The 26,450-nt window shown below is 40.6% G+C and overlaps 1 protein-coding gene across 17 annotated transcripts in view; it reads right to left on the bottom strand.

Moving 5' to 3' along the window:
- ECPAS (Ecm29 proteasome adaptor and scaffold) overlaps window positions 1–26,450 on the bottom strand; it is a 107,488-nt gene that overhangs the window by 29,027 nt on the left and 52,011 nt on the right. For 12 of the 17 annotated variants that reach the window (XM_086315939.1, XM_086315947.1, XM_086315946.1 and 9 more), the window contains 17 exons: window positions 20,780–20,865; window positions 20,470–20,548; window positions 18,596–18,645; window positions 17,529–17,595; window positions 17,312–17,434; window positions 14,837–14,940; window positions 14,330–14,453; window positions 13,072–13,152; window positions 11,848–12,073; window positions 11,327–11,418; window positions 8,487–8,621; window positions 7,508–7,670; window positions 6,894–7,066; window positions 5,542–5,643; window positions 3,043–3,166; window positions 1,099–1,244; window positions 671–725 (listed from right to left, as the gene is read on the bottom strand). In XM_086315939.1, the coding sequence (XP_086172065.1) occupies window positions 671–725; window positions 1,099–1,244; window positions 3,043–3,166; window positions 5,542–5,643; window positions 6,894–7,066; window positions 7,508–7,670; window positions 8,487–8,621; window positions 11,327–11,418; window positions 11,848–12,073; window positions 13,072–13,152; window positions 14,330–14,453; window positions 14,837–14,940; window positions 17,312–17,434; window positions 17,529–17,595; window positions 18,596–18,645; window positions 20,470–20,548; window positions 20,780–20,865 (1,930 nt within the window). The remainder of the gene's footprint in view (window positions 1–670; window positions 726–1,098; window positions 1,245–3,042; window positions 3,167–5,541; window positions 5,644–6,893; window positions 7,067–7,507; window positions 7,671–8,486; window positions 8,622–11,326; window positions 11,419–11,847; window positions 12,074–13,071; window positions 13,153–14,329; window positions 14,454–14,836; window positions 14,941–17,311; window positions 17,435–17,528; window positions 17,596–18,595; window positions 18,646–20,469; window positions 20,549–20,779; window positions 20,866–26,450) is intronic. The other 5 variants (XM_086315951.1, XM_086315954.1, XM_086315955.1 and 2 more) reach the window with 1 other exon arrangement.

The following is a 26,450-nucleotide window of genomic DNA, read 5'->3' on the forward strand; positions in this document are numbered from 1 at the left end:
CAGTGACCAACGGTCAGCGGATGCAAGGTGCACACACGAGACGTAATCCATTTCAGGAGAACCCACGGGTAATTTTTAAATGAAAGCTCAATATTATATCACATGTTTAAAACAATTTATAAAACAAAGCTACTATTTAAATATCTAACACATATATTTGCACCCTCTCCTAGCTTAAATCACAAAGGGAAAAAATGAATCCTAAGTAGGAGAAAGCTATTATTAGTAGAAGCTACGAACGTTAAAGATAGCCTCGGCTCCACTTTCAAATGCAAAACTGATCTAACGAATAAATGATTCATTAATGAATAAAATGGATGGGCTTCTCAGGTGGCGCTATAGTAAAGAACCTGCCTGCCAATGCAGGAGACATAAGAGATGCAAGGGATGTGGGTTTGATCCCTGAGTCAGGAAAATACCTTGGAGGAGGGCATGGCAACCCACTCCAGTATTCTCGCCTGGAGAATACCATGAGCAGGGGAGCTTGGCAGGCTACAGTACATGGGGTTGCAAAAAGTTGGACACAGCAGAGCAATTAACACACACAATGAATAAGTACGTAAGAATCAAGTTTCCTGTAGCCTTCTCTTATGGTCATAATCTAGATTTTTCAAAATTTACAATACAAGTTTAAAGAAGTTTGGAAATCAAATATTTACCAATAACTTACCATCATTTTCTGACAGAACAGAAACAAATGCACTCTGGATTTCTTTAAGATGAGACTGAAATAAGAAAAGAGACATTCAGAACACTGAAACTCTACCCCCTTGCGAGACTGAGAATCTTGCTCTCGGGGTCCACACCACCTGTGAAGGTGGCCAAGCTACCTGAAGGCTGTACCACTGACAGCAGTCCACTCACACAGTCCAAACCTCCCCGTCCCCCCACTTCCTCTGGCTTTACCCCTTCAGGTTAAGAATCATCCTCCAGTGCATATACACCAGGGATCAGCCTTCATTCCTTCACGTGTAGCTTACTTCACAGTATCTGTTACTGGTTAACGGCCCTTACCCCATACATTTCCCTCCGACACCTATTATAAATATTTCATAAACAGCCTGCAGCAGAGCTGCATCGCGCTTGGAGATGGCCTACCTTCACTTCACTGTGGGTACTGAGCTTCCTCACAAGGGAAAGGAGCCAGATGCACGCTGCTTGCCTCACATGTGGGTTGGGACTGACGATGTGTTTATTTAAAATCACATCCAGCACCCAGGGGACCACATCATTAACTTTGGCTCCTAGGGGAAAGAAAAGAATGACAAGAAGCAAATTAAAATAACTGAACAGAGCTTCTGAAAAAAATATCAAATGTTAATCAACATTTACTCAACAGAACAATCCTACAACATATTAATATCTAAACAAATAAGGTGCTTAAATAAATTGCTGAAGGAACTGATAATCATTCACTTCAGAACCCAGCATAAACTAAATAACCTTTCAAAGGTACTCAGACACCCCTAGTTTCCTAGAATGAAAAATTATCACCAACATGGGGGAGGTTAGGCATATGCAGTGGTGGAGGGTGTGGAAAACCTCTGCGCCTTCCTCTTCATTATGCTCTGAACCGAAAAAAACTTGTCTAAGACACTATCTTAATTTTTTTAATATCCGTATGATTAATGTAATTTTACTCATTTAAATCATGACTGCAGGAGAAAAAAGTTATTTCCCTTCCTTCATATTCACTTTTGAACCTTAACTGCACATTAAGTTTTTAAAATAAATGGGTTTTTTTGTTTTTAAATTTTTATTGGGGTATAGTTAATTTACAATGTTGTGTTAATTTTGCCTTAATTTTCATGATCCCCATTTTCTCTGGTGTCAGCAATTTTTCTTTCTCTGCCGTATCCTTCCCATCTCCCACCTAAAAACTAACACGAAAACCAACCTCTATTACCCTCGCCTTCCTCCTCCAGCTACTACACCGCTGTTCTCCTTCCCTATCCCTCCAGAGCTCCCCAAGCTCAGCACTACTGAGGCTGGCAGGATCAGCCTCAGCGGGACCTCTGGCTATGGACAGCCATCCTGTGCCCGGAGGATGTTCACAGCATACAGGAGATGTGAAGTCACTCTATCTGTAACGTGCAGTCAGAAAGTGCACATTCCTTCACCTACACAGTCACTAAAAGCCAGAGCAACTCAGTGGAGAGACGTACCTGCAGCATGATTGGCACTGTGTGATAACGAATCAGGGGTGGGCTTCCCTGGGGGTAAACAATCTGCTTGCCAATGCAGGAGACACAGGTTCAACCCCCTGGTCTGAGAAGATTCCACTTGTCAAGGAGCAATTAAGCCCAGGAGCCTTACTGAGCCTGTGCTCTGGAGCCCACATGCCCCGACTCCTGAAGCCCAAGGACCCTAGAGCCTGTGTTCCACACAAGAGAAGCCACCACACTGAGAAGCCCAACACTGCAACTAGAGAAGAGCCCCTGCTTGCCACCAACTAGAGAAAAGTCCACACGCAGCAACAAAGACCCAGCACAGCCAAGAAAAAATAAATAATATTACTGATGCAGGGGGTAGGATGCGGGAGGGCAGTAAGGCTCCAGAGGGAGGGATGTATGTCTAATTATGGCTGATTTGCATTCCTAAACAGCAGAAACCAACACAACATTATAAAGCAGTTTTCATCCAATTAAAAAATCAATTAAAAAGGAAAATTACAAAAAAAAAAAAAAGAATCGGGGCACACAAAACTTGGGAGATTGCTAGGCCTTGACCTCTGACACTGGCTAAACACCCCAAGGAATCCTCATGGACAGAGCACAGGTTTGAAGGGAATCGACAGCTAACTCCTTGGCCTCCTTGCCAGAGGACTAAAGAAACGGTTCTTGCTCATTTTGTGCTCCGTCTCCTTTAACCAGCTATCTTTCTTGACTGAGCCGAACTCAGAAGACATATACGATTATTGGAAAAAGAGTCAAAAAAAAAAAAATGGAACGTATATATTTTTTCCTCTGGCTTCAGAGGTGGTAACAAGAACAGAAGAGAGTTACGTGGTGGGAATAAACGCATCAATTGACTACAAGGTACCGGCGGGGGGCGTATACTCCTCCTCGGTCACCAGCCAGGCATCCCGGGCAGCCACAGAACTAGTCCCTGTCGCGGCACTGGTGATGGCTTCACCGATGGTGAACTGCAGTTCTATTTGCTTGGCCTGCAATGAAGGGGACAGAAGCCAGGGGTCAGAGGGAACATTTTAAAAACATCCATTTCCATAAAAAGGCCGCTTACTGGTCTTGTTTCTCAGCGTGCTTTGTTTGTTTCCACTCTTGCCTGGAACGCTCTAACAGGACAGTTGGAAAGTGGGGCAGGGTGAGGGAACAGAGCGCCCAAGAAGGACTTGAGGATCTTTTCCCAAGTCCACGTTGCACTTTTCACCTAAGCAGAGAACCAATAAGCGATTTTTAATCTTTGGAAGACTGGAATCATTCACTTGGGGAGAAGGGACAGACTGCAAAGCCATACACATCTCGAGGGAAATTCTGTCTCTCATCAGTTAAGTTTAACAGCACTAAACTCTGAGCCTCAACGTCGTTTGTAACATGAGTATAAATAATACCATCACCCACCTCATTCAGGCCATAGGGATTAAACAAGGTTAATGTACAAACGGCGACTAGTAGACACCTGATTGGTAGTAATTGTACAATAACATTGGCCTTTATCACTGACAGACATCTCCTCTCTGTACACTTAAATTACATGACATCTGCAAGATCCTCTCAAATGGTTGTCAGGGCTTCCCTGGTAGCTCAGTCGGTAAAGAATCTGCCTGCAGTGCAGGGGACCCGGATTAGATCCCTGGATTGGGAAGATCCCCTGGAGAAGGGAATGGCAACCCACTTCAGTACTTTTGCCTGCAATGGACAGAGGAGCCTGGTGGGCTACAGTTCTCGGGGCCACAGAGAGTCAGAACAACTGAGAGACTAACAGACAGACACACACACACCTCGAGGCTGCGAAGAGTCAGAAACAACTAAGAGACTCACTCACACTCACACACACACACACACACACACACAGGGCCGTGAAGAGTCAGAAACGACTGAGACTCACAGACACACAGACACATGCTCTACCAGCCAAGGGCTTTAGGCTTGTAAGGCATCAGGTGCTGACACCTCACGCCTCCTTCTCTGAGGAAGAATGACCCAAGGGCTTTGGTCTTACAGCCTTCCTGGTCAAAAGCTTCTCTTGGCAACTCTAAGCTGAGAAAAGCTATCTCAGCACAGAGGATCTCATAATAGGGGTTCATTTTATATGCCTGTTTTTACACGTTCACATGTTAATACAATGTAGTTGGCACTACAAACAAAAACAAAACTCCCTAACTCCATCTGTGAAGATGATATGTAGACTTTTAACTATTCTAGAAATAAAGAGTGGCTGAATAGAGATCATTACATTATTATTCTCTCTACTTTGGTGCATGTCTGAAATTTTCCATAATAAAAAGTCAAAAGAAAAAACAACCACAAAAAACCTTTAGAACTCTGTCCTAGCTGACTGTGAAGATATTTTGCTTCTGGTTCTTGCTCTTTTTTTTTTAAATCCTTTACTCTCTCCAGCATATTTCAAGCTGTTCATATTTCTAAATTTCTAAACTCTTATAATGTCCTCAGTAGCAAGTTAAGAATCGAGACAAACCATTTATTTATATAAAACTGGAAGAAACCCATCTATATCACAGATTTAAAAAAAGAAAAAGGATGAGAAACCAGACATCACAAACTTTTCCCCAAGAGATTACAATGTCAGTGATATCCAGGGAGAATCTGACATGAGTTTAATTTCTTGTCAAAAAATTTCACCTCAAAAATACTTCATCGAGACTCTACCAATCACACCGCCTGGCCCCAGTTTTATGGGCTGCAGGGTTACAAAACAAACTCTGCCTTCAGTCTAGTGGGCAATTAGAAACTGTGATAAATGTGAAGAAAAATATGGAGAGGCAAGAAAGCACAGAGAACTAACGAATCTACCCTCGTGTGAAGGGCCAGGGGAGTTTTCCAAAGAGGTACAGCAACAACCTGAGAAAGAAGAAGTAAATAAGGGTCTTTCAGAAGCTCAGAACAAAGACAGACAAAGAGGCCGGTGAAGAAAAATGTGAGTAAGTGAAAAGAACCGAAGCCTGATTGGGGCCAATTGTGTTGAGTCACTGATCACACTGGCTAGCAGCTGTCTACTTGGAGGTCTTCTCCACCACACTGGACGTTTATCTAGAAGACATCAGACTCAAGAGCAACCAGAACACCAGCACCTACTCCCCACAGCCAGCTGACTGGGTGTATTTCCCCTTCTACTCACCCTGCACCACACTTTACAGAACAAATCATGAGATAGGGACTTCCCCGCACAGGTGACTCAATCAATGCGATGTCTAGCACAGCCCACAGCTGGTACTCAGTAAGCACTTGGTGAATGAATGAATAAAAGTCTCATTTTAAAACCTCACAACATGCAAAATTCCAACAATAAAAAAATGCCTTTTGTCTGAATGACTTAACAATCAGATAGCAATATAAATACCTCCACAGAATCCATCAGACCTTGCAAGAGGAGCTTCTGGTGAGGAAAATCTCCATCGCCAACTGGAAAATACCCCAGTGTTTGGATAGCTCTTTCTTTCATCTGGAAGAACAGAGAAATTTTTTTTTTAATGAACTATATAACAACTTGGCCCCAGAAAAAGTCTTCTGGGAGAAAAATGAGAAGGTAGGGTGGAGGAGTCTGTCTAACTAAATGCATCAGTGTTTTTTTTTTAAGCATTCAATTTTACAGAATTATGTATATAATACACTGGAGGTTGAAAGACACGAAACTAAGTTTATTAAGGGTCCACCACTACAAAAGAAGGAAGCACAGTCTTTAGCTCAGTACCCTACAAACCAGAACAGTTATAAATGTAGACTCTGGGCCCAGAAGAACCTAAGATCAGGTCACAGCTAGACCATTTTTAGTAGCCTTTGAGGCTGTGTGACCTCAGGCAAGTTACTTCACTTTTCTGAATTTTCCTCCTCTGGGAAAACAGAGATGACAAGCATACCTACTCCACTAGGCCTGAGGATTCAGTTAACAAAAGCATGTGAAGCACTCAGCATATGCTTGGATGGTAATGACTAGCTAATAGCAGCCAATAAAAATTACATTGCGATCTTCTCGGTAAGTTTTAAAAAATAGCTAGATTGAGAATAAGATTACATATTTATTAAACTTGTAGTAAACTGAGTTTTTCTGTTCATTAAATCATCTTACATTTCAACACTGAGGTACTCTTATTCCAAAGAAAAATTTTAAAGTCTGTGAAGGTTTTTATCTAAAATTAAAATACTATAAAGATCCTCTGGGCTTCCCTGGTAGCTCAGACAGTGAAGAAACTGCCCAAAATGTAGGAGACCTGGGTTCGATCCCTTAGTTGGGAAGATGCCCTGGAGAAGGAAATGGCAACCCATTCCCGTATTCTGGCCTGGAGAATCCCATGGACAGAGGAGCCTGGTGGGCTACAGTCCATGGGGTTGCAGAGTCAGACACGACTGAGTGACTTTCACATTCACATTCCAAGGTCCTTTTCCTCAGAGATGACTCACACTGCTTACTAATGCCCAAACTTATTAAAACCCACCTGGTTATAAGGAGGCTAAGATTTAGATCTGGTCTGAAATTATAAAAATCATATAACTATTTAACACTTTATTACCTACCTTTTGCATGACAGAAGAATAAACTTGATGCATTTAATCTTTACCCAAATCTTAACAAGTTATGGGCCTTAATTGGAGTAACTGAGTCAAAAGGGCACACATATCAAGGCTATATACAAATCACCCACAACTCAAAGTTAAACAGTTTTTAGAAGAGAAGGGTAAAAGTAAGAGACATGCCTTATTTGTTTCTTTACTGGAGGGTATTCTGTTTAGCAGGCTTTCCACAAGATGCAGCTTGGTAAAGCCCGACCCCTCACTGGGGACTGGGAGGGGACCATTTCTGCCAATTTCCCCCAGGGCTGTACAGGCAGCAATCGCCAAGAGAGGGGAGGTACTATCCAAAAATGAGCCTGTGAACACATTTACACAGAAGAGAATTATACTTTATCACCCTTGGAATACAAAGCAACCAGAGACGTAATTGAGATTTTCTTAAAGACAGCAAATAAAAATCAAAGTCTACAATATATTCTAGTTGATAATTTGTTATCATTTCTTTAGTAATAAAACACCACAGAGTGGGGTCCTTTTTTGACATTTAAATTTTTTCCCATAATGGAATCACCTCTGTTAAACAGAAACAAATAGAAAAAATATATGGAAAAATGGGAATACCTTCAGTGTTATTAAAAACAGAATTTATTTAACATCAAGATTTTGTGAAAAAGCTTGCGTGTTTAGAGTGCAATACTATAAAAAGAAATTAAAATGTTACAATAAATTTTAACCTCATTCAAAATCTTGTAACCTGTTTATGCTGACATCCACATCAGCATAAACACGTTAATTACCAATAGTTTCTGTGGCACTCTGAATGAGCTCCTCTTGTTCGGGCAGGAAATCAGCATGTGTCTCCACGTTTGGCTGCTCTGCCATTTTCATTTTCTTCTTAGCCAAATATCTTCCTACTGTGAATCCCAGTGCAAGCAAGGATCCGTGCTGTATCTCCGGGCTCTGGATTTAACAACACAACAGCATATGTCTTGTCTCCCTCTCACACGTGTGTGAATGCACTGCAATAACTGTGTTTATCACAGTCATCTCCCCCATAAAACACAAGGCCAAAGAATAAAGTGATCATGGGAGGCTCCATGGGATGTTAATAAATCAGCTAGCGAACAAGAGAAACCTAGAGTTTCAAACACAGAGAATTCTGAGAAGTTGAGTTTATATTTGGATTCCCTAATCCCATACTTCAATTCTGGTGAGGTGACTCCCTCAATGCTCTCTGATAAGCACACATGCTTTCTTCTCCCTTATAACACTTACATAACTATGCCATCATAATTTCCAAGCATGATTTTTCCCCTACTGCCAACAAAATACAACGAACTAGAGCCTATTTCTAATTGCAAAAACCTCCAAACACGGCAGGCAATAGAATATTTGAAAGCACATGACTTCAACAGTGTTTCCTGATGGGACAGGTACAAAGAGAGGTGACAGGAGATGGGGAAGAAAAAAGGAACCAGCATTTCTGAGCACCAAGTACTACTAGAGCTTCTCGTGTATCTACTCCCCATTCTCGTCGTAGCACCGAAAACCGTGCCTGTGAGACACAGGGCACGCAAACTTGTCGACTGGACTGACTGGATCCATGTGCTATCTATCTCATTTCACCTTTACCATCTTAAAAGCAAGCAATTTATGCATTCATTTTACAAATGAGAACATAGAAAAAATATATTAGATGCTTTTGTAAAACCTCTATTTCACACACACACACACACACACACACACACAAAGATAAAGGCAAAACTGATCACATACATGATTGTCCTTCGTAGTCTTTATCAGCTGTTCTATCATTGACTTCAGCTCATTTCCCGACACTGTAGATACTACCACGGAATAAAACAAGGCTGCCAGTTCACGCATCTCTTCTTTACTGCTATTCATCAGACTCTGAGCAAAATAGAAAGAAATATGTACATGATAAAGGATCATCTCCCTGCTGACAACTTCTAACGTTTAAAGTTAAAAGAATACATGATACATTACAATGTTCAAGTTACTGGTATTTTTGAGAAAAGGACACAACCTATTATTTAAAAACAAAATAAAGCCCAGCTACCCTCCCTTTCTGAAAATGAGCATTTTAGCTTTGAGGCATCTGATGGACGTGGCCCATGGGAAAGAACACGTGGTTGCAGGTGGCACCTCTGGCCACGTGGGGGCGCCCTTGCACCATCCCTGCCCTCTGGACCACAAGGGCACTCATTCTCCCTTCTGGCAAGTTCCTGCACTTCCCTAGGTCCTTAGCACAGAGGACCACCCCCCGCCCCGCCCCGCCCCAACCCCAATCTATTCTTTGGGAACTTCTTCCTCTTCAAGAAAGAAAGGGACCTGCATGTGCCCGAATGTCACTGCAGGATAAGGGGCCAGCAGACTTCTGATGTTACCAATTCTGAATAACAGAGTCACCGAAGGCCTGAGCTAGGCACATCCTGTCCTGAGAGGAGTGCCTTGCCTCAAAATGCACCTTCATCTTTGGAGAGCCTGTGCATGGGCCAGGAGGGGGCAGGAAGTGCCAGTGCTAAAGAACCTGCCTAAGCAGGAGACATAAGGGATGTGGGTTCGATCCCCGAGTCATGAAGATCTCCTGGAGTAGGGTATGACAGCCCACTCCAGAGTTCTTGCCTGGAGAACCCTATGAACAGAGAAGCCTGGTGGGCTACAGTCCATAGGGTCACAAAGAGTTGGACATGACTGACCACACACAGGGTAGACCAAAATATCATGCGCATTTTCATCAAAGATATAAAATATAAAACAGGTGGAATTAATATACAGCTGATCTAAAACAGAGGCTTACATGTTTTCTACAGAGAGCCAAATGATGCAGCAGTTCTACTCTGCCACTGTGTTAATAAAAGCAGTCACAACACACGGGTGTGGCTGGATTCCAGTACAATTTTATTGACGCTATCATTTCCACATGTCAGGAAATTTTACTTATCTTTTGATTCTTCCTTCAACCCTTAAGAAATGTAAACACTAGTGTTAGCTGGCAGGCCACACTAACAGGAGGCAGGACAGATGTGGTGCACAGACCGCAGGCCAATGACCCCTGATCTACAAGGCCAAGGTCTAAAATCATTTTAAAATCAGCAAATCTCCACAGAGTAAAAAATCTTTTTGAACTAGATGCAATTTCATGAGATTAGATTTTTTTAGAAAAGGGCAAAACTCACTCCTCTTGGTAAATTACATTCATGCATTCACACTTAAAAGAATCTGTACATTTTACCATAATTCACACTGTACCTTCCAAAAAGAACTGCATTATGTAGCACAAGAGGTACATAGAACTACATAAGCCAGACCTGTACTAAGACAGATTATTCATTCCACTCATCTGAAATTCAAATTTAACTGAGTATCCCGCATTTTATTTGCTAAACCTGGCAACTCCTTCAGTGTGACCATGGGAACCAAACACTCTCCAACATGGTTGGTGGAGTCTGAATTGGAACTACTCATGGCTCAGATGGTAAAGCGTCTGCCTGCAACGCAGGAGACCCGGGTTCAGTCCTTGGGTTGGGAAGATCTCCTGAAGAAGGAAATGGCACCCCACTCCAGTACCCTTGCCTGGAAAATGGCATGGACAGAGGAGCCTGTAACCCATGGACGGCAGGCTACAGTCCATGGTGTCACAAAGAGTCAGACGTGACTGAGCAAGACTTCACTTTCGCTTTCACTTTCTCATATGGAGGATGTGTGCTGTCTAGTAAAATTGCATCCATGTGTCCTCAATTCCGTTTCTGCAGAATCCAACTAAAAATACACCCACTCGTATTCAAAATGACAGACTGTTCATTGCAGCAGTCTGGAAGTACCCTAAATGACCATCAATAAGGATCTAGTGTAATTCCAACTCAATGGACATGAGTTTGAGCAAGCTCTGGAAGATGGACAGGGAAGCCTGGCGTGCTGCAGTCCTTGAGGTCGCAAAGAGTTGGACACAACTGACCGACTGAACACCAAGAATAATTCCACAGCCATAGAGTGGAAAATAAAGAAGTTGTTAAAACAAAGAGGATGTTCTCTCTACAGTCATGCAGGAAAAAGTCCATGTTCTAAAGCTAAGTGAAAGAAGGTACAAAACAGTGCGAAAAAGTATTGTGTAACACCTGTATGTGAAAAAAGGAAGAAAAATTTAAAATGCTGATCTCATCTGCATATATATGTGTAACTAAACTCTAGAAGGGACGCTGTATACAAATAAGTGATAACCTATATGTCTGTCAGGTGAGAGAGGAAGACGCAGGAAGTGGAAGGAATCTGGGCAGTCGAGAGAGAAAGATGTTTTACATAATGTTTTATTTAAACTATACAAAATGATTACTTCTTTATTTTTAAAGCAGAAAAATAATTCTTTTTCACTTATATGACTCTCAATTCATCTCCCCCTCTCACCTAAATAGATCACTGCCACAAACAATAGATCACCTGACCTACAAGCTTCCTAGGAAATGTCTGATGATCAGAGTTTTCAGAGTGACCTAAAGGCAAAAAAGGTCACAGGAACCCTGGTAGGAAGGCGAAATCATGACACTGAAGTTTAAAACACAGAGAATCAAAAAGAAACACACAGGCAAAGGATATACCTTTATCCATTCAGTTTTGTCTACAAATTTGGTGGCCAACTTTTCTGGATACACTGAGACAGCTTCCAATAGACAGTACATGACTGGCAAACCTAAATAAGACGGAATTCAGAAGCATTTTAATTTCAAGAAAAGTGATACATACAGGGATCACTAAATTCCTTCAAAGCATAAGGTTACATCTTCAGGAGGCATTTCCCAGTTTTACAAAACAAACGTTAACCTGAACACAGTATGTGACTCAATACAGCAAATTTACAGCCTTATTGTCTATAAAAAGATGCCCTGTTCTTCACTCCCACTTCCAAAGTAAAAATGTATTATCTATTGTTAGCATTTCTTTCTGCAAAGAGAAATAGTGTATCAAAGCCGAAATTAGACAAGTTTAGAAAAGAAAGATTCACGTTCGGTTATAGGAGAGAGGAGAGAAAATAATTTTGGTGAAAATTGTCAGCTGAGTTTAAAATTAAGATTTTTGCTTAAGTGCTTTAGTATCCGTCCTCGACATCATGACCTCCTACCTCCAACACCTGCTAACAGCTGCTGAAGCAGGCCAATGTAGATCTGCACAGGGTTGGTTTCCCCACTCTTGGAAGATGAGGAGGAGGGTGTCGCCTGGCTGCCTGACATTAAAGTCCGTATGTAGTGTCCAATGGCTGGGGCGTGGTCTTGCATATCAGCTAAACTCTGAGAGGTAGGCACCACCCCCGCGCTGTGAGCCAGGCACATGCGCAAGTACAGGACGATCTACGGGTGGAAGGAAGCAGGACACCAGATAAGCTTCTCAAAAAAATCAAGGTGGGAGATGTTCTTCAAAGTGACAGTTCCCAGCTTTGATGCCCCCACCATCCTTCACAAAGCTATTCAATAATCCTCACAGTAGCTGGAAAACATGACTCAATATGTGAACTGAAAAAACTATAATTTTACATAACCAGCTTTTATAATCCAAAGAGTGCTTTTTAATAGAGTTTAATGGAGTTAAAATGCACACTCAACTTTTAAAGTCTAAAACAGGTATAACGAAAATAATTTTTTTTAGAGATGTGTGTGTGTTCATGAGAGAGAGACAGACAGACACTAGGCAGAAACCCAGGGCCGATGACCTATTCCTGTGGAACTCCAGTTGAATTTAATCTCCACCGGCATAAGAATTTGAGAAAATGGGTTCAAATCATCTACAGAAGAGTAGCTACGACATCATTAAAAACCTCTGATACAAATTAGCTACTCAGGAGTCCTCTGGAAGCTCTTTTCCTTGACAGCTAGAACAGGACTGGCAGCAATTCCATCGTGAGTATTCTCACTCACCGTGAACAAGATTATCTCTTGCCATTTATCTCAAGCCAATGACTGAAACAATAGAATTTTCCTTAGTAAATGAGGTAAATTAACCTAACCTTCCAACCTCCAAAGCTAGATACTCCAAATAACCTCAATATATCGTTGGCTTTAAATTCAAATCTAATTTGCTGTGACTTCCCAATAGCATTCAATGTAAAGTATCTAGGTCTCTCATGAAGAGAATCTCACTGAGATAAATATATTTCTTGACTCTGCTGTGAACTAAAACAACACCAATTATCAAGCACTGTTTTTCCTAATAAACAATCTGATATAAAACAATAACATCACTGTATGGGTTTTTACCTAGAACACAAAAAATTCACGGACATCTCTTTGACTGTGACATTATCTTTAAGAACGTTCTGTAAAAGCGAAAGAGAAATATACCCCGGTCCTACCTCTCCAAAGGCTGCTGGGTTAAATGGAAGGACAGTGGTCCCAGTCATGTACTTGGCTGGTGTTTTCATTCGATGGGAAGCCTAATAAAAAGAAACCCCCCAAATCAGTTACTGAAAAACAAAGCACATGTACCTTTGCTTGACTCAAAAATAACTGTATTTCTAGCTATGTTATTGTCTGCTACTATTTTTTCTAGTCAAACATTTTTACATTATTCATGCTTGATTGTGCACAGACCTCAAACCCTAAGTGACAGATGTGTTGCCTTTTGACTGGCTTCTTAAAAAAGAAGAAACCTACAAATTAACTACACTTTAATTAAAAGAAAGGAAAAAAAGAAAAAGCTCCAAAGATGACACAGTAGGAAGTAAAAATTAAAAGAATAAACCTACTCCGGGCATCTACTGACACAGTCGCACCAGGGCACTGAATGCCGGCTATTTTCATTAATAATGAAGGTAGAAGAAAAATATTAGCATGAAAGCACCTTTTGCCCCCAATTATGGCAGTGCTATGGGGAAAAGAACCATGGTTGCACAAACTGCCCTCCAGCACCTGTAAGATGTCTGTCTACGCAAAAAGCGAAGACCACCAGCAGAGATGAAGGCAGTAAGCTGTCCCCCAGCACACTTACAGAAACATTCATGTAAAAACGCGGGCAGGTCTGGGTTGTGACTGCCAATCCTCTGTCTGATCTACCAGTAAACAGGAGATTTGCAAAAAGCAGGTATGAAGTTCTCTCATGGACACAGGGGGCAAAAATCTGAAGTGCTCCCTAAAGTGCTCTTAAATTTAAACTGCCTTAAATAATGCCCTTAAAAATAAAAAGATATATTTGGGGGAATTCCCTGGCAATCCAGTGGTTAGGATTCCATGCTCTCACTGCTGAGGGCCAAGGTTCAATCCCTGGTCCCACAGGCTGCATGGCATGACTTAAAAAATAAACACAAAAATAATAAGAATTAATATTTTTAAGCATGTCTTGCCAAGGGGAAAAATTTTAAACACAGCCAAAATGTTGAAGAGCATAAAAGAAACTAAATAATTTAGATTTGGGCAGATTAATTACACTTGAGATTTTTATTTATCTCATCTTGTACCTCCCTCTTATTGTAAATATTAACATTGTTAGAAACTTTACCACTGTTCACCATTTAGCGATTAGCATTTTACAAAGTGTCACCAAAAAAAATAGTATGTTTATTTTCATCATTCACTATATGACTCAAACTAACAATATGAAAGTAAATACCATACCTTTTCTTGGATATAGTATACCATTTCTGGGAAAGATGGCATCTGCTTAGAAGCACTGTCTTTCCTGTTTCTACCAGGAAGACACCTTAAAACTCGTTGTGCCTCTCCGTGAACTTCTTCCCGCCTTCCGAAAAGGTAAGAAAGATAAATAAATTTCACCAACCGGAGAATGATCATATGAAGACGAAGAGCAACAATTTTATCTGGCATCTGTCTTAAGTATATTCTTGGCTACATGCAAAGAATCATAAAATACTTGAGAAGCAACCACTTCTTTTTCAAACTTTCATTAGTCATGTGGCTTGCATCTTCGAATTTTACCCACAGGAAATAACAAGACAGGGTATGACTACAGGTCTGCATGCTGTGTCAAGGGGGCCATATTTTTAACTCTAATACACTGCTTCTAAATTCCACAGACTAATGCTACGAACAACATAAATTTTATTCAATTTTCAACTTAATTTGAAATAAACCCAAGTTCATATCAACACCTTTGAAACTTACGGGTCTCCTGCAGCTAACAAGAGCAAGTATCTGGAAGGAATATGGTCTGAGGGAAACACCGTGCTGGCAAATTTCACAGCCACTTGTCGAACTTGAACTTCAGGCTATTTGACACATAAACACACACACACAGACACATAACACAGAGATTAAAAAAAAAAAAAAAAATTCAAGTAACAACTCATTCCAGTCAAGGTAAGTAGTTTTAACTGTAAACAATCAAAATTTAAGTTGATATTTCAATAAATATATCTAAATAAATACAAATCTTTTTAGTTAAGATCCTTAATCATGTTGTTTAAAAGTCTCTGGACAAAGGCATTATTTAAAAAGTGCTTTTATGTCCTAAGGGGATCTTCCAAGTAAAGCAGGAAACCCCACCAAGACCGCTATCAGAGAATCTCTCTGTAGATGCCCATACTCAGCCCGACCATGGGACCAAGGTCACAGGGGCAGTTTCCGGCCACCACTTCTGTTTCCTCAACTCTCAAGCTCTCAGTCACATGAGTGAAATTCATATAGTTTGCAGGGAACACAAACAGAGCCTACTTGGAGTCCCTACAAATCTAAAGTAAAATATCGCCAACACTTTCAGGTTAGCTCTAAAATTAAAAATGACTCCAAAGCAAAATCTCAGCTCATATATCCAATTGGGGCTTCCCTGATAGCTCCGTTGGTAAAGAATCCGCCTGCAATGCAGGAGAATCCAGTTCAGTCCCTGGGGTGGGAAGATCCCCTGGAGAAGGGAAAGGCTACCCACTCCAGTATTCTGGCCTGAAGAATTTCATGAACTGTATAGTCCATGGGGTTGCAAATGGTCGGACATGACTGAGCAACTTTCACTTTCACCTATAACCAATTAACTTATACAGATTGAGACTGCAATCTATAAATACAAAGTTCAACCAGAAAAAGCAGCTGTAGAGTCTAACGATGCTGAAGCTTTATTCTCATGTACCTTCCCCCTGGGTCAATCCTCCAGTCACAACATAAGTGAGATGAGAGGTGCTTAGAAACATGTGCTCCCTCATTCATCCAGGTGTTCTTCCTCTGCAGCATTCCCTTTACAGGGCAATATACTAAGGACTAGTCTGTATGATTTAGCCCTCAGTCTGGCTGCCTGACATGGAGTCTGGGAAAACAAACCAAATCACCTATGACTTGGTAATATTGTTACGTGACTTGATCTGCTTAAGTATAACCAGTACCCATGTGCACTACACAAGCATTCCATTTTCTTATGAGGTTACTGATGAAGAGTTTTAAGTATTTGATTCTAACGAGCTTCCAAATAAGCCTATACTACTTTGCTCATGTTATATGACCATGAACTAGGTACACTAGACACCAAGAGCATTTAACAATGGGACTCTCTATATAATAAGATTCCTGAATGTTCATAATTATCCTGTTCTGTTTCAACAGAAGCCAGACACGTTTCTGAACCTTTAGTAATTCTCTCAATATAAATATGGAAGCCAAATTCAGTGAGATGCAAATTGTATTAATCTCACCAATATTTGACATTTTCCCCTCTTTAATCTCCCTCTCTTTCTATTCCTACAAATAGAGGTCAAAAAACTGACTAAAGCAATACATAATATACAATTTTATACTGTGTATTATATATCACATATATACACGTGTATATGTATACTGGGCTTCCCTGGTGGCCCAGACGGTAAAAAGTCTGCCTGTGATTCGGGAGATCTGGGTTTGATCCCTGGGTTGGGAAGATCCTCTGAAGAAGGATATGGCAACCCACTCCAGTATTCTTACTTGGAGAATCCCATGGACTGAGGAGCCTGGTGGGTTACAGTCCATGGGGTCACAAAGAGTTGGACATGACTAAGTGACTAACACTATGTGTACATAAGCATAGATATTAAAAATTCTCTTACAAACTTCCACAACAGGCAGATGAAGAGGACTAAAAGAAAGAAGAGTATGTATGATGGTACTGGCTTATTTCCTACAGACTCATTTTAATACATAAAATCTGTCTTTCCTTCTGCTCTTCTCCCCCAATGCTACCTACAGAGCTCCACTCCAAGGGACTGTAGGGCTCAGCTACCACTTCAAAGAAAACACTTCCAACCAGGAGAACGTGACATTAAGAACAGTTCTCCAACAAGGAAGGCTTTAAACATAAGGCCTCTGTGCATATCACTACTCCTTCTCTAAAATCATGTTCCCATAACGAAGAATTAAAAACATATCACATTAGAGTTTTCCATTCAAACAGCTATTTTCTATGCCTAGTTTGTGCCTAGAAACCTTGGTTTGAAAGGCAAGACTGACAATAAAAGACTTTACAGGGGCAAAAAAAAAAAACAAAAACAAATCATAAATCACAGTCCAAGGGAAAGCAAATACTCCTCTTCATTATTAAGAAGAAAAGCAATTCAAATTTTGATCATAAAAATATAAAATGTGTACACTACCAGCCATTGTGGTTCACACAGTTGGACCTACCTTTATTAAATACGAGGCCACAAGTGCCTCCATGAGAGTCCGCTGTGCGCCTTCCAAAGTACTGTAAGCTCCAACCATCATGGATAATGCTTCTTGAATAGCGAGTCGCGTCTCGGGCTCTTCCTGTGAAAGATGATAAAAACAGTGTTCCCTTCACGGTTGAGCTTCCGGCTGAGCATCCCAACAGAAAGCACACACTTGCCAGGTGTTTCCCTACCTTACACAGGGCTTCAAAAAGCTGCTGCACGAGAGCTATATCCTTAGTGAATAAATGTGGCATTCGACTGCAAAAGAACGTGAGACCATCATTACTATAAAACATTTCCATAAGGCAGAAAAGAACAAAACTAAATACACATGTTCCTAAACTTGCACCTTCACCTCTGGGCGCCATGTGAGCACCACTGGTTACCTCCCCAAAGACCCAAACATTGTTTTAAAGTCAACATTTAATTCTACTGTCTAATCCAAGTAACTCTAGATTAATATACGTGTTATCCAGATAGTGTCACTAGAATATTCCATGCATTCAGTTAACATTTCTGATTTTGAAATAAACAAAAGAGATGAGACTAAATGCTATTTAAGGCTACGGTGACAAGAAGCTCTGTCAACTGCATGCCAGCACACAGAGGACAAGGTCTGTTGACAATGCTGTGCTGTATCAGTTGATCTGAAATGACTGTCTTCTGAGCCCCCAAACTCCTTCCCTACACAGTGCAGAAGAGCCCAACCTAGCTTCCACAGGCCAATGCAGAACCTGTGCAGGGGTGCAGGCAGCGGTTGGGCCACTGAAGATGCTGCTCCTCTCACCCCTGCTCTGAAATATGTGAAGAAAGAGGGAACCAGGAAGAAGTGGGTGCAGGAAACCATACTAAACAAAGGAGAAAAAAAAAAAAATCCACCTTTGGAAACTCAAGAATTGTAACACTATCAGAAGAGAGAATCACTAGAAAAACCCTTGATTATTGATATTAAAATGCTAGTAATAAGTCGTAACAAGAACACTTAAGATCAATCAAATGTCTCTATGTAGGGTACAAGAAAACTACCACGTTAGGACACAATCCAGCTCAAAATCTCATTTCAATACTGCCATTTAATACGGTAACATATCTTGAAATATAAATTAAGACGTCTCACATCATTATCCTTCTAAATAACCTATGGCCATTAAATAATTTCCTTTCAGAATCATAACAAATTTACTGTCCATCCATTATTAAATGCCACAATTCTTAGTTTACCAACAAGGTATCTCTCACTGAAGAGGAGTTTACTCACCTGGAGAGTTTTCCAACAGCTGAATATGCCATAGACAGTAGCTTAGGGTCCTTGAAATTAAGAAAAAAAAAAAAAAAAAGAACAAAAAAGCAGACAGAACAAAAACACAGTAAACGGCAAAACCTTTTTGCTGCAATGAAATGCATTGTTTTACTCCTCGTTAAACCTAGGTCTCACTGTGCCTAACTACATGATACCAGAATCTGAACAAAACAAATAAAAATGTCCAAACCCAGGATGCATCAGACTACTAAAAGAAAAAACAAAACCAAACTTTCCATCCCCCACTCACTCCAAAAGGAAAATGCAGAGGTCATAGAAAAGTTCTCTTCACTGATGCTAACTTCAGGATCCTTTCAATACTACGTAACCTGCAAATACCAAAATTCACCACCAACATACTAGGAAGACAGCTTAACTTATTAGAAAATTAATCACTTCCCAACAGACTAGGATCCACCCTCTCTCACCCCAAATTTCAGGCTCAGGAGAGCAACTGTCTAAAAATCTGCACTACAGTAAATTGCTTCTTCTCATATCTTTCACCTTAAAAAGTTAAAGGAATCATAGTATTTGGGTGAGTTAGTGAGGGTTCCACTCAAGATACAAACAGAATTTTACATTGCTTTATGAAAATCAGGAGTCTGACATTACTCGGAACACAGCAGCACTTCTGTGAGCTGAAGTTTATACACTTCACAAAGGATTCACACACCTACATGTCCACTCTTACGGGCTCATCTGTTGGGAAGACATGCAGGTGTCATCTGGAGGTTAAGATAATTATAGCCCTGTAGGTTATCTGGCCACTCTAGTCTAGTTTCAAATATATAGTTTCTCCCCCAAAAGCCCCAAAGCATTTTTATTTCTACCAGCCATCCAAAGCATGTATCTATGCCATAAAAATAATCTGAAAGGTTCCCAAGGCCTTAAGCATCATGCAAGCTCTGCTCACTCAACAGAAGACGACAGGAGAGTCAGGCCTAGGACTGCCCCAAAGCACAGCTGTACAACAAGTGAACAGTTTTCAATAATAATAATATCCACTAACACGTCTTCACTGTGCTAAATTAGCTCATTTAATCTTCACAATCATCTATAATCATTTAATCTTCACCATAATCCAATTAAATGATACTATTAGCCTCATTCTTCTACTAAAGAACAGAGGTCCGAAGAATTTAAGTTACTCACAAAGGAACAAAGCTAGGATTCAAACTCAATTCTAACTCCAAATGGCAAAATACTGGCCACTATACTACTGCAAACATGCATTCATATTTAGCTGAGACTTAGGAAAAGAACATTAACTAGAGTTCTTAAAACTTTACCTTTTTTCTTTTTAGCCAATTCCCTTGGAACACTAGAAATGGTAAGAGTGATACAGCAAGAAAACACAGGATTTGAAAAACTACAATCCAAGGAATCCTCATCCCACTTAGTTTAAGGAATCAAAAATTTACTGAATGCATGTTTTGACAGTTTTGAATCAATAAAATCTCAGTCTCTTAGCATTAACACTGTTTCTCAATACAAGCAAATCCAAATAGACCTATATGGAAATAAATCATAAAATAAAATCTAATTCTTTTCATTCCATTTTTGCACAGTTTCTAAAATAAAATGTACCTTTTTACATAAAGAAATGATAAGACCACCTCAAGGTCCATATCAATTTTTAATGCTTATTTCCCAACAAAGGGGCAAAAGATGGTGGTAATTTCTGAAATTTACACCACCTCAAAATGTTAAGAAATGATGGAACAACAGCAAACTTTAACTGTATCAACATACAGACCAAGAAAGTTTATAACAGAATTTAAAAACTAAAATATTAACAAAAATTAAAAAAAAAAAAAAACCAAGTCACTTACTTCTTTATATTCATTGATTAGCTTGGTGAGACCATTCAAAAGCATTGGACCTAATGGCTTAATCTTGATTTCTGGACAGCTTGTTAAAAAACAACACATACACAAAGCAAGATGTAAGAATCTCGTAATTAAGTATTGTTTCAGATAATTACTTAAAACAGAGACATAACTAATATAAGTTTAAATCATCTATCAAAATGTGACATATTTTAAGGTAAGCAAACACATTTTCTTTCTAGGTAAGATGCTCTTACATCCCTACATTGCTCCGACTGGCTTGAAAACTTTATGAACAGTGCAAGAAACTTACGTTACACAAATGTGATGCACAAATTGCAGGGATAATGTTCTTAATTTTGAATTTGTATTTGTACCAAAGAGTCCATCATACACCACCTATGAAAAGAGAACATCAAGAATACCAATTAAGAAGAACAGCAATTTATTATTTTCAAATACAACTGAGGATTCAACAGTAGGTCTTTTGTACTACACTTTGTTATTCAAAATTAATGCAGTTCTCTTTCACCAAGTATTTTAGCTGATGGCCGTAGGAAGCCAACAAGTAGCTTCAATTAACAGTCTGGATAACAAACACAATGGTTGATGGTTCAAGCCCACGCTATTTGTGGGGCTACTGCTAGGAAGCAACACAGAGTTCATGCTGCAGTGGGCCACCACTCTCACGCAGAGGACATGTTTTCAAAATAAGTTCACATGTAATTAAGAAACTAATACCTCCCAAATCATTTAATCTGCTGATGTCCTCTGCGTAAGAGTGGTAGCCCACTGCAGCATGAACTCTGTGTTGCTTCCTAGCAGTAGCCCCACAAATAGCGCAGGCTTGAACCATCAACCACTGTGTTTGTTATCCAGACGGTTTATTGAAGCTACTTGTTGGCTTCCTACAGCTGTCAGCTAGAATACTTGTGTGAAAGAGATTGCATTAATTTTGAAGAACAAAGTGTAGTACAAAAGATCACAAACTGATCACATGGACCACAGCCTTGTCTAACTCAATGAAACTATGAGCCATGCTGTGTGGGGCCACCCAAGACAGATGGGTCACGGTGGAGAGTTCTGACAAAACGTGGTACACTGGAGAAGGGAATGACAAACCACTTCAGTATTCTCGCCTTGAGAACCCCAAACAGTATGAAAAGGCAAAAAGACAAGACACTGGAAGATGAACTCCCCAGGTTGGTAGGTGCCCAATATGCTACTGGAGATCAGTGGAGAAGTAACTCCAGAAAGAATGAAGGAATGGAGCCAAAGCAAAAACACCACCCACTTGTGGATGTGACTGGTGATGGAAGTAAAGCTCAATGCTATAAAGAACAATATTGCATAGGAACCTGGAATGTTGTTAGGTCCATGAATCAAGGCAAATTGGAAGTGGTCGAACAGGAGATGGTAAGAATGAGCATCAACATTTACAGGAATGAGTGAGCTAAGATGGACTGGAATGGGCAAATTTAACTCAGATGACCATTACATCTACTACCATGGGCAAGAATTCCTTAGAAAAAATGGGGTAGCCATCATAGTCAACAATAGAGTCTGAAATGCAGTACTTGGATGCAATCTCAAAAACGAGAGAATGAACTCCGTTCATTGCCAAGGCAAATCATTCAAAATCACAATAATTCAAGTCTATGCCCCAACCAATAATGCTGAAGAAGCTGAAGTTGAACGGTTCTATGAAGACCTACAAGACCTTCTAGAACTAACACACAAAAAAGATGTTCTTTTCATTATAGGGGACTAGAATGCAAAAGTAGGAAGTCAAGAGATACCTGAAGTAACAGGCAAATTTGGCCTTGGAGTACAAAACGAAGCAGGGCAAAGGCTAAGAGTTTTGGCAAGAGAACGCACTGGTCATAGCAAACACCCTCTTCCAACAACACAAGAGAAGACTCTACACATGGACATCACCAGACGGTCAACACCAAAATCAGACTGATTATATTCTTTGCAGCCAAAGGTGGAGAAGCTCTACACAGTCAGCAAAAACAAGACTGGGAGCTGACTGTGACTCAGATCATGAACTCCTTCTTGCCAAATTCAGACTTAAATTGAAGAGTAGGGAAAATCAGTAGACCATTCAGGTATGACCTAAATCAAATCCCTTATGATTATATAGTGGAAGTGAGAAATAAATTCAAGGGATTAGATCTGATAGACAGGGTGCCTGAAGAACTATGGATGGAGGTTTGTGACACTGTACAGGAGGCAGTGATCAAGACCACCCCCAAGAAAGAAATGCAAAAAGGCTAAATGGCTGTCTGAGGAGGCCTTACAAATAGCTGAGAAAAGAAAAGACACAAAAGGCAAAGGAGAAAAAGAAAGATATATCCATTTGAATGCAGAGTTCCAAAGAATAGCAAGGAGAGATAAGAAAGCCTTCTTCAGCCATCAATGCAAAGAAACAGAGGAAAACAATAGAATGGGAAACACTAGAGATCTCTTCAAGAAAATAGAGATACCAAGGGAACATTCCATGCAAAGATGGGCACAATAAAGGACAGAAGTGGTATGGACCTAACAGAAGTAGATTTTAAGAAGAGGTGGCAAAAAAAAAAAAAAAGAGGTGGCAAGAATACACAGAAGAACTGTACAAAAAAGATCTTCACGACCCAGATAATCACAATGGTGTGATCACTCACCTAGAGCTAGATATCCTGGAATGTGAAGTCAAGTGGGCCTTAGGAAGCATCACTACGAACAAAGCTAGTGGAGGTGATGGAATTCCAGTTGAGCTATTCCAAATCCTGAAAGATGATGCTGTGAAAGTACTGCACTCAATATGCCAGCAAACTTGGAAACCTCAGCAGTGGCCACAGGACTGGAAAAGGTCAGTTTTCATTCCAATCCCAAAGAAAGGCAATGCCAAAGAATGTTCAAACCACTGCACAATTGTACTCATCTTACACACTAGCAAATGCTCAAAATTTTCCAAGCCAGGCTTCCAACAGTAAATGAACCATGAACTTCCAGATGTTCAAGCTGGATTTAGAAAAGGCAGAGATCCAACTGCTAACATGCACTGGATCATCAAAAAAGCAAGAGAGTTCCAGAAAAACATCTACTTCTGCTTTATTGACTACACCAAAGCCTTTGACTGTGTAAATCACAACGAACTGGAAAATTCTTGAAGAGATGGAAATACCAAAACACCAGACCTGCCTCCTGAGAAATCTGTATGCAGGTCAAGAAGCAACAATTAGAATGGACATGGAACAAAAGGCTGGTTCCAAATTGGAAAAGGAGTACATCAAGGCTGTATATTCTCACCCTGCTTATTTACCTTCTATGCATAGTACATCATGTGAAATCCTGGGCTGGATGAAGCACAAGCTGGTTCAAGATTTTTGGAAGGAATATCACTAACCTCAGATATGCAGATGACACCACCCTTATGATAGAAAGCGAAGAACTAAAGAGCCTCTTCATGAAAGTGAAAGAGGAGAGTGAAAATTTTGGCTTAAAACTCAATATTCAGAAAACTAAAACTATGGCATCCAGTCCCATCACTTCATGGCAAATAGATGGGGAAACAGTGGAAACAGTGACAGGCTTTTATTTTCTTGGGCTCCAAAATCACTGCAGATGGTGACTGCAGCCAGAAAATTAAAAGACACTTGCTCCTTGGAAGAAAAGTTATGACCAACCTAGACAGCATATTAAAAAGCAGTGACATTACTTTGCCAACAAAGGTCCATCTAGTTAAAGCTATGGTTTTTCCAGTGGTCATGTATGGATGTGAGAGTTGGACTGTGAAGAAAGCTGAGCACCAAAGAACTGATGCTTTTGAACTGTGATGTTGGAGAAAACTCCTGAGAGTCCCTTGTACTGCAAGGAGATCCAACCAGTACATCCTAAAGGAAATCAGTCCTGAATATTCATTGGAAGAACTGATGCTGAAGCTGAAACTACAATCCTTTGGCCACCTGATGGGAAGAACTGACTCTTTTGAAGAGACCCTGATGCCTGGAAAGATTGAAGGTGGGAGGAGAAGGGGATGACAGAGGATGAGATGGTTAGATGGCATCACCGACTAGAGTTTGAGCAAGCCCCAGGAGCTGGTGATGAACAGGGAAGCCTGGCGTGCTACAGTCCATGGGCTCACAAAGAGTCGGACACAACTGAGCAACTGAACTGAACTGACTGACAAAGTGTACACCTACATGAGATCTATGAATATTCTGCCACATAATTTTAGCTGCTTATTATATAATGTAGCATTACTACCACCACCATTTCTGAACCAAAATTATTAAGCCACTATGAGGGAAAACAGTGCCTAGTAAGCAAAATGGAAGAAGCTCTGTGATTATTTTATGTTTATGGAAACACAGAATACAGTATTTGAAATCAGTCAAGGACTTCCCTATAGCTCAGATGGTAAAGAACCTGCCTGCAATGCTGGAGACCCAGGTTCAATCCCTGGGTCAGGAAGATCCCCTGGAGAAGGAAACAGCAACCCACTCCAGTATCCTTGCCTGGAGAATACCATGGACAGAGGAGCCTGGTGAGCTATAGTTCATGGGGTCGCAGAGAGTCAGACACAACTGAGTGACTAACACTACTACTACTAAATATTGGACAGCAGATACTGGGAATAAAAGTTGTATCACCTAGAAGGAGGAAGTAGAACAAATAAGCCTTAAGAAGGAGAGAGATGAAGACAGAAGTTAGGAAGAGGAAGCAGCCACTTAAATAAGTCTTAAGAGGGAGAGACATGAAGAGAGAAGTCAATGTCCACCATACACATACAGTGAGCAAGACGAGTGTGTCCTTACTTTGGTACTGAAAGGGAGGAGAGGCAGGAAATAAGAACATTCTAGATAGGAGGGGGCACACTAGAGAAAATCCTGAAACCGGAGTAGATGTTTACCAGGCCACAGGGGGAGGGGCACTACACCAGGAGTCATGAAACAGAGCCATGACAACGGCACACTTAAGAGCAACGATCTTTGCTGGTACGTAAGGTACAGGGCGAGGGGTGCTGAGATACGAGACCAGGTGGGAAATAACTGCTGCCTTTCCACCATCTACTGAGAACTTTCTCACTGAATGAGAACTAGCAGCATGCTCTAAATCTTCTATCAGCTATCTCACTCAAGTCTTTACAACACTTCTATCATTACACCCATTCTACAGATTTTTTTTAAATGTTTAAAGAAAAACAGGGGAAAAACCTTAAGGTTTATTTAAGATGAAAAGTTGTATTTGTTGTTGTTTATAGTTACTAAGTCATGTCTGACTCTTTGCAACCCCATGGACTGTAGCCAGCCAGGCTCCTCTGTCCATGGGATTTCCCAGGCAAGAACACTGGAGTGGGTTGCCGTTTCCTTCTCCAAGGGATCTTCCCAACCGAGGCATCGAACTCGCCTCTCCTACATTGGTAGGTAGGTTCTTTACCACTAAGCCACCAGGGAAGCCCTATTTAAGATCAGAAGCGAGTAACTAATGACAAAACCATGCTCAAACAAATTGTCTCTAGAGCTGGACATCACTTGGATGAAAGGCAAGGGCTTTTGCGGAGGGGCTCATATCCCATACCCAAAGAGTACAAAGATTTCCAAGTGCAAAAATAACTCTGGTGGCAACACAGAAAACAGACTGGCTGTGGGCAAGACAGGGCAACAAAGAAGACAACTGTGACAAGCAAAACAAGAAGTGACGATCTCCATTAACGTCAGCACCTGCCCTAGGGAGATGAAGATACTGAGGCGGCAGAGCTCAGAGGCTGTGGCCGCTGCCTACATGTGGGGCTCCAAGCAAGGATGACTCATTATCCCACTTTAGTGAACAAGTTTCTGCTGCTACCATTTTTGGAAAAACACCACTCAGAAAAGCACTAGTTTGAAAGGGATTATCACCACACATTTAGAGTGAATGGTAACCATATATTCTATATATTCTATAGTATATATTCTATATATTCTATAGTATATATTCTATAATCAAAAAATTTT

The sequence above is a fragment of the Bos grunniens genome, chromosome 8, assembly GCF_055505025.1.
Source record: "Bos grunniens cultivar Pamir isolate PY7600 chromosome 8, Bosgru_T2T1.0, whole genome shotgun sequence".
NCBI lineage: Eukaryota > Metazoa > Chordata > Mammalia > Artiodactyla > Bovidae > Bos > Bos grunniens.